General features: G+C 43.0%; 2 protein-coding genes across 4 annotated transcripts in view; one reads left to right on the top strand and one right to left on the bottom strand.

The window, feature by feature from the left end:
- The window catches only part of LOC311485555 (FERM domain-containing protein 5-like), a gene marked incomplete at both ends in the record, with an annotated part of 62350 nt that extends 60893 nt beyond the window's left edge, over nucleotides 1-1457 (bottom strand). For all 3 annotated transcript variants that reach the window (XM_084541046.1, XM_084541045.1, XM_084541044.1), the window contains one exon: nucleotides 1356-1457. In XM_084541046.1, coding sequence (XP_084397172.1) covers nucleotides 1356-1457 — 102 coding nt within the window. The remainder of the gene's footprint in view (nucleotides 1-1355) is intronic.
- A 2010-nt stretch (nucleotides 1458-3467) lies between these two features.
- On the top strand, nucleotides 3468-8012 carry cry5 (cryptochrome circadian regulator 5). The gene is made up of 11 exons (XM_084541173.1): nucleotides 3468-3665; nucleotides 4294-4518; nucleotides 4628-4822; nucleotides 4916-5034; nucleotides 5143-5297; nucleotides 5529-5669; nucleotides 5837-6004; nucleotides 6145-6285; nucleotides 6751-6902; nucleotides 6987-7207; nucleotides 7292-8012. Exons 1-11 carry the CDS (start codon nucleotides 3592-3594, stop codon nucleotides 7351-7353), a joined length of 1653 nt encoding a protein of 550 aa, XP_084397299.1. The 5' UTR covers nucleotides 3468-3591; the 3' UTR covers nucleotides 7354-8012.
- Nucleotides 8013-8486: the final 474 nt, after the last annotated feature.

Genomic DNA, 8486 nt, shown 5'->3' on the forward strand with positions numbered 1-8486 from the left:
ATGATCCACTTAATGATGCAGCGACATGAAAGACGCACACACGCCCACGCCCACACTTGATTTACAAAGGAGGTTATATAGGCATTAATCACCTAGTCTTACTCTTGAACTCTCTCGCTTAATACACCGCTGTGTTTACTGACTCTAGTCATGCCTCGCCTTCACTCATGTCAATACTATTGATTTTTCAGACATCTCAAACTACAAGGAATAAAGAGAAATTATCCAAACGAGTCTGCAAGGGACTCACTCAGGGAGAGAGGGACAGGCCGAATGACTAATCATGTGCTGCATTAGTCACTTTCACAAAAACACATGGGAGTCTCGGAATTAACCTGTAAGATGTACACCAGATGTACACCGGGCAATCAGAAAATGGAAACATCTTTACAGCACAATACGTTGTACCTTTATCCATGCTTGAATCAGTGCTTTTCAGCTGCTTGGGCTCGTATAGCAGAAACAGCCTGAGCCACAAAGTGGAAATAAGAGAAATAGGACTTGATAGAGCCCTACAAGTGGAGACCCAACATAAAATGCTGTCTTGTATATGTGTTACGTTGTGTTTTGAGCAGTTATTTATTCATGCCAAAGTAACTCTCGCTGTAAGACCCCGAGGATGCCAGGATCAATGAGATCTTGCTGCAGCACCCAAATTTATTCATGCTGTGAATCCTGTTAGGTTCTGAGAAAAATGCCTCCCCATTAAGGCTCATCTGGGTCAGTCTGAAGGGCAAACTGATGACCCCTGTACTGACAGCATTGAAATCTTTCAAGATTTTAAACATGGTCTAACTTTTCATCGATGTACACCAAAACCTGTCTGGATCATGTAGCCACAGGATTCAGAAATCCGCACTGAGCCCTTCACTGAAATCGTTCAAGATCAGATTATCCAGCTTAGTTTCCTAATGCATTCAAATCAGTGCATGCATAAAGCTGCTGGCTTGACAGCAGCTTATACAGAGATGTTTTTATATATGTATCTAGTATGCTATCTCTTGGCACACAGTGTTATCCGAGAATCCTTGAAATGTGCTACGCAGTGGACACATCCCATCCGACCACCATGTCCACGCAGGTAATTCTCTCTGAGCAAAGTAACATGACAGACCATAAACACACAACCAGATGTGTTGTGAAGCTGGCTGGAGCTTTAGATGATAGCTCATTGAATCTGAATGAATCTGTCATGCAGCAGATTCAGACACAGAGAGAGGCAGAGAGCGAGAGAGAGAGGGAGAGATGAGAGGGGAAAACGTCATTTTTACCTGATCGCCACCCCGTTACGTGCCAGTAGCACGTCCTCCACAACAAGGTGATCTGACTCACAGGGAACGTTGGCCCCCACTGACCTGAATCGTGCAGGTGTACTCCGAGTCGTCCAGCAGCCTCACAGTGCAGTTGCATTCCCTGTCCAGACTCCTGATGCTGCTGCTCATCAGTCGGCTCAGCATCTTCTCGACGGGTCTGTGAACGGGACCAGAGAGAGGTGCACACAGCACATAGGCTGCGTCCAAGTTTATCTTCTGTCACGTTAGCGGCGTCCCCGTTCTTTGCTCCAACACCTGGTCAGCGGCGGAGACTGTGCGGAGAGGCGGCGGTGGTGCATCGTCTCATCAGAGTGTGTGAGCGCTGACTGGCCGAGGCGCTGCGTTTCTTCGGGCAGACAGCAGTGGAAATAGTGCTGCTGCTGCTGCTCTCCTCTCCTCTCCTCTCCTCCTCTCCTCCTCTCCTCTCTCTGGTCCGGCTAAACTATCACCCCCTCACCACACCTTCTCCCCCCCTGTCTCCTCTCCGTTGCCATGCCGCTCTCAATGCTGCTGGGCGGGCTGGTTGTTGAATGGCGAGTGTGTCAGCCAACGGAGCAGTGACTGAGACGCTGCCTTTGGAGAGTAAACGGCAGGAGAGGAAATTCCGATAGGCTGCTGGATGTCGTGACTGTACACACATGGTCAGGAATGATAACACGGCGGGGCCTGTGCGTACACGAGTCAAACAATATAAAGGTGATCAAAGCTGCTACACATGTTGATCAACCTACTATCACTGGAATGGCCTATATGATTGGCCAAATAACTAAAACTATAGAATGCATTACCTTAATATTAATGAAACAGCCTTAGAAAACAATTATAAGTCAGATACTCCAACTTTATTAATGCACTTTAATGAATTGCTCTCATTTTTCAGCCTCAGTTACATAATATTTTAGCATTCTTTCATGCAAATACATTTTATTCCTTCCAAATGATAACTGCAAGTTTCTTTAATGAATAAATATACCGTGCAGTCACCCATGTATCATCATTATGCATAAACACATATTTAAGTTTTTATGTTGTGCCACTGTCTTGTAGGACCTGTTTGGAGCCTGCTGTATGTTTGAGTACGTGCGTACATAACAGTTGAGTTTATCTTTATTCTTATCTTCAGTTGTTGAACTTTATTGTCCATTATGTTATTGTTGCATTTTCTTAACCCCTTGACTGTGGCCATGGTGATTGCATACACGTGCTTGGACAATAAAGCTAGTTTTGACATAAATGGAAAGATGACATCCTGCACAAGTTGTTCAAACCAATCTCACAGCTACGGGATGTGTCTTGTTTGTAATGTGGTTTGCAGTTACAATATCTATTCATCTTAGGATTGAGGCCCATGAGCTAATATAGGGCCTATTACTACCTTCCTCAAAGGCAACCGAGCAGCTATAGCCTATACAACATTTCCCCATTTCTGATTACTGCACAGAGAAAGATCTCTGCAGGATGAGTTTGTGACAACCTGTACATAAGGCTATAGTGTTGCTGTTTGCTCGACTGTGTCTCCCTCTGGTGGCGAGTTATGGCAATGAAATCGAATTGAGGGTTAAAAATAAATCTTCCGTTTGAATTAAAGCTTTTATAGTACTCGTTGTATTTTTGGCCGGAATGAGATACTAAATACACCAGTTACTTCCAGTGATTATCCAAACTATTTCGACCATCACAATCATATGCGTTCCTTACCTTGCTAATGTGGGAGCAAAGATTTTCAACTAGACAGTATACAGTACAACCGCGTTTAAATACATTATATTGTAAAAGTTAGAAGAACACTTGTCTAAGATATGTTTTTTTGTCAAAAGAGCTCATCTGCCGTGACATTGTACCACAATGCCGTGACCCGGATTCGAACCGGGGTTGCTGCGGCCACAACGCAGAGTACTAACCACTATACGATCACGGCGAGCTACGATGAGCCGACGAACAGAGAGCAGAAAGGTGGTGTCATTAGTGTGCCCACTTCTTACTGATCTTTGTGTGCATTTGATTGGGGTGATTTGCAGCTGAGCAAATGAAACACAGAGTCTTGTCACTGCAGAGGAAACAGATGTTAGATAACATATGAAAGCAACACAAAGGTTTATTGTGTTTTCTAATGTTACAGCTTTTTAACGTCCACCATTGTCTGCCCGACGCTGACATCTGGTGGACAGACTGACAAAGCGCAGGGAGCTGTGCGCGTGGTTTCGCCAGCTCTCCAATGATTGGCTGATTTTGCGGCACACGTAACAGAGCTTCTTGTTTTGTAACGCATTCAACGTGAATGTTACCAAACACTGAAATTTCTTCCGTAGCAGAGCAGAAAGTGAATGAAACGAACTCTAACACCCTGCCAAGGTAACGTTTCATTTCTGTATCATTTTGGTTCATTTTCAGTCTGTTGCTCATTGAAACCGTAGTGTTTTGTTGGTTGATTGTATTGTATTTCCACGTCGACCGTGGTTTACACATGGTCCTGAGTCGAAAAATGCATCCCTTTCAAGCAGCTGTGCATGAAGCATTTATTGTTGAAAGCTTTTGTTTGCAGAGTTAAGAGAAAGTCTTGTGTGCATAAAACAAAATTATATCGTGAATGTTTTTAGTGGGGGGATGAATGTTTGTCCCAGTCTCTTGAATTCAGTTTTGGCAGGAAAAGTCAATTTGTTTATCAAGTAAATGTAAAATAATAATATTCATGACAGTAAAGTAGTAATGTACCAAAGTTCTGTACAATCAGAGTAGCAAAAAAAAAAAAAAAAACATTGAAGCACACCGTAAACACAAAGAGTCAAAGGAGGAAGAACTTAGAAATACTGATTTAACCACTGCATCAAACGCAAAGGAATAAGAGCATGTCTTATTCTTTTGCAGAATCTTCGGACAGAATTTATAAACGCTTTATGTGTGGCTTTGACATTTAAATTCCCTGGTTTCCTTACACCCCATCTTGAACTGTTTGCATATAATGTGGTGCATGTGTTAACAGGCTCAGAGGGATGGCTCACACTTGTATTCACTGGTTCCGCAAGGGGCTCAGGTTGCACGACAACCCGGCCCTAATGGCCGCCCTGAGGGACTGTAAAGAGCTCTATCCTGTCTTCATCCTGGACCCTCATCCCGACTACAACAGCAATGTGGGCATCAACCGCTGGAGGTTTCTCCTTGGAGCGCTCAAAGACCTGGACTGCAGCCTCAAGAAACTCAACTCCAGGTAGAAACACTCAGAAATGTTATGCATTAAGAAAGCTGTAGGCTGTGGTATTTAGCTTAGACTTGTGCTGTCAAACACACATTGCCTTACTGAGATTTGTCTCCCTCAGACTGTTTGTTGTGAGGGGCAAACCAGAAGATGTGTTCCCCAAGTTGTTCAGCAAGTGGAAGGTAAACAAGCTGACCTATGAGTACGACACAGAGCCCTACAGCCGGAGCCGCGACGAAAAAGTGACCAAGCTGGCCAAGGAGCACGGAGTCGAAGTCATCTACAAAGTCTCACACACACTTTATGATATAGAGAGGTATTTCTCCTGCTGAGCATGTGGATTTTTACTCTTCTGAAGTTCATTATTTTAACGCAAAGTCATTTTTGTTTATCTGTTATGTGTCTTCAGGATAATTGAGGAAAACAACGGGAAACCTCCTCTTACATATAACCGTATGCAAGCAATAGTAAAGGATCTCGGCTCCCCTAAGAGGCCGATCCCTGCTCCAACCATGGAAGACATGAAAGGTATCTGACTACCAGAGACACTGCATAACGCCAGTGAATCATTTGGAACAGTTTGCATTGATATAAGCACACAGATGTGAACTTTGACGCAAATCTCCTCTGTCAAAGATGTTAAGACGCCTTGTTTGGAAAAGGATGAGGAGAAATACGAGCTTCCTACCCTGGAGGAGCTTGGCCTGGACACCACGTCTCTTGGAGAGGAGCTCTTCCCAGGAGGAGAACAGGAGGCTCTCAGGAGACTAGATGAACATATGAAAAAAACGGTAGATATGTGCTTCACCGCCCACCACTTCTCTTCATCTGCAGACAGGCTTTTTCTTTGACACTGAAAATCCTTGTACAGACACAAAGAAGTAAGGTTATTTAAGGCGGAACCTAACTCACCTCAGAATGGAGGGATGAGGATTATTAAATTATGTTGTACTGAATCGTTTTCTTGTGACTGATGACATTTTCTGTTTGACTGATATGACTCACCTGTCTCTTTAATTCAGGCCTGGGTGTGCAACTTTAAGAAGCCTGAGACTTCTCCGAACTCTCTGAGCCCCAGCACCACAGTTCTCAGTCCATATGTCACCCTTGGCTGCCTGTCAGCAAGAACCTTCTGGTGGAGACTCACAGACGTCTACAAGGGGGTGAGTGACAGTTCACAGTGCACCTTTTGCAGGTAGTAATAACGTGAACATGGTTTCGATTGTATCTGTCATAATGGTTAACCGCCATTTGTCATCTCCAGTGATAGTGGTGAGTGAGTGCAGTCACGGACTGTCTTGTGTGTTCCTGACTGGTGTGATCTTTACAGAAAAAGCACTCAGATCCTCCGGTTTCCCTGCACGGCCAGTTACTTTGGAGGGAGTTCTTCTACACTGCGAGCGTGGGAATCCCTATGTTTAACAAGATGGAGGGCAACCACGTGTGTACTCAAGTGGACTGGGACACAAACCCTGAATATCTGGCTGCATGGAAACAGGTACTGAGATTGAGTCTGAATGAAAAGTGACTCTCAGAAGAAAGGTTTTTACGATTATGCAACGATGGAATCACTGTTAAATTACGGATAAGTCTTATTTCCTATTTTGTTAATAATGCACGTCATCTTAACGCTGCAAGGCTCGGACTGGTTTCCCCTTCATTGATGCCATCATGACTCAGCTGAGACAGGAGGGCTGGATCCACCACCTGGCCCGACACGCTGTCGCTTGTTTCCTCACCAGGGGAGACCTTTGGATCAGCTGGGAAGAAGGGCAGAAGGTGGGTACATTAACTTGTATCTTCAACATATGCATGTTTAATTTCACCAACATGTCCGAGGAAAAGTTTAGAGAACTCAGAAGGAAGAACTTACTGTGATATCTTGATGAAATGGTTTTGCGAGAAGTGTTTTCTACTTTAGATTTGGTATGTAGCCGTTTGGCACTGCGACCACAAATACTACAAAGTACTGTTGACTTTTAAAAGAGCAGCTACATGATACTCTAAGTGGCCACACCCATATGTTTTCATAACCAGTTTTCATTAAATCAGGTATTTGCTTCAAGCACTTTTTGTTGCAGTTTCTAACACTTCCTAACACTTGGTTTGTCAGCCCTGGAGAGTATAGTATGGTTGTATTGTGAGAATGTACGCATTGTATTAGAATAAATCCTGGTTACGCTGCATTAATGTTATAGAAGTGCACTGCAAGTATTCGTAACGTTTTGTCCCCTGCTCCTGCAGGTGTTTGAGGAGCTTTTATTGGACGGAGACTGGGCTCTGAATGCAGGAAACTGGCAGTGGCTTTCAGCGAGCACCTTCTTCCACCAGTTTTTCAGGGTTTACTCTCCTGTTGCCTTTGGAAAGAAGACAGACAAAAATGGAGACTACATCAAGTAAGATTGTGAACATATTAAACTTAAAATCTGAATGTGTAATACTGTATATGAGGTCATTTTTGTCTCTGCTGTGTTTTCCAGAAAGTACCTTCCTCTTCTGAAGAAGTTTCCAGCGCAGTACATCTATGAGCCTTGGAAAGCTCCGCGCAGCATCCAGCAGGCAGCAGGGTGCATTGTGGGTAAAGACTACCCACATCCGATAGTAGAGCACGAAGTGATCAGCAAGAAAAACATTCAGAGGATGAAGATGGCTTATGCCAAGAGATCCTCAGATGCCTCAGAGTCACCAAGCAAAAAGCAAGGTAGTTCAAGAAACAACAAATGAGCTTTATCTCATTTGACGTTAAAATTTAAACGTGTTTGTCTTTGTGTTTTCCCTCTCCAAGGTGTGAAGCGCAAGTCATCATCTGTCATTGACATGCTGAAGAAGAAAAGTAGAACAACATAATGGGATGCACATTGATGCTATTGTAAGTGAGAGATTTATTGTGGAATCAGGGATGGTCCATTATAAATCACTGCTTTCTTCCAATAGTGAAGTCCTCTTCAAGCAGTTTACTATATCTTTTTATTACACCTTTCATTTGTTACCATATTTCTGAGAGGTTGCTTGCACCTGGGTGAAAATAGTCACACAGCAGCTTTTCAACTGTTTACACATAGGGCTGAGGCAACATAAAGAGAGACGAGGCCCACAGTGAAGTCGGTATACTTAATAAATACTGTTACATTTGAACGTGCTTTTAATGCGAAGAAATAAAAGAGCGATAAGCAAAGTTTGGAAAGTTTTTACATACGTTGGTTCTTTACTATGTTTTCATATTTTTACACAATCACACACAAGCCATACTGTATAGGTTCATTATTGAGTGTAAGGAAATCTTTGCTTTATTATTGTAACTGTCAGTTATGAATAAAAAATGATACAAAATATGAACCAGATTTCTATGCGTGAGATGATCTTTTCACTAACCCTTAATCAACAGAAATGAGAAAATTTAAGGTCTCATATCCATTTATTAGTCATGGAAACTGACTTCCATATGAAATATGATCGAGAACCACATGGACTGATAAAATTGTAGCGCTCTAGCTGTTACCACTAGGGGACACTACAGTTCCACTTGGGGAAAAATCTATGTGTTGGGAATTATTTGTTTAGTAAGTGAGTGAAGTCAGTAGGAATATGTTGAGGGATTTAAGTTGCTGTACATATTTATGGATATTAATAAGGAAATATACTTGTTTGTGGAAATTATGTGCAGCCTTTATACATTGATTGATTTCGGGGGAAAAAAGGATGAACATTTGCATTTTAAGCCCTGCGATGGACTGGCAACCTGTCCAGGGTGTACCCCTGCCTCTCGCCCGATGACGGCTGGGATAGGCTCCAGCAGACCCCCGCGACCCTTAACAGGACTAAGCGGGTATAGAAGATGAATGAATGAATGAATGAATTTGCATTTTAAGAATCTCCGTAGCAGTGGCTGTCAGCACCCGAAGAGCTGACAAAGGAACAAAAAATGGAAGTGATACCTAAATATGTTAAAATTCAGTACTTTAATGCCCCACACATAAAGT

Source organism: Chelon labrosus (assembly GCF_963514085.1).
Source record: "Chelon labrosus genome assembly, chromosome: 3".
NCBI lineage: Eukaryota > Metazoa > Chordata > Actinopteri > Mugiliformes > Mugilidae > Chelon > Chelon labrosus.

What these genes read in the sequence shown, in the direction of transcription:
- cry5 (XM_084541173.1), top strand. Translation starts at nt 3,592, where the DNA reads ATGTTACCAAACACTGAAATTTCTTCCGTAGCAGAGCAGAAAGTGAAT. An exon ending in AACCATGGAAGACATGAAAG is followed by an intron (nt 5,035 to 5,142) that starts GTATCTGACTAC and finishes CCTCTGTCAAAG; the next exon opens with ATGTTAAGACGCCTTGTTTG. An exon ending in ATCTGGCTGCATGGAAACAG is followed by an intron (nt 6,005 to 6,144) that starts GTACTGAGATTG and finishes TAACGCTGCAAG; the next exon opens with GCTCGGACTGGTTTCCCCTT.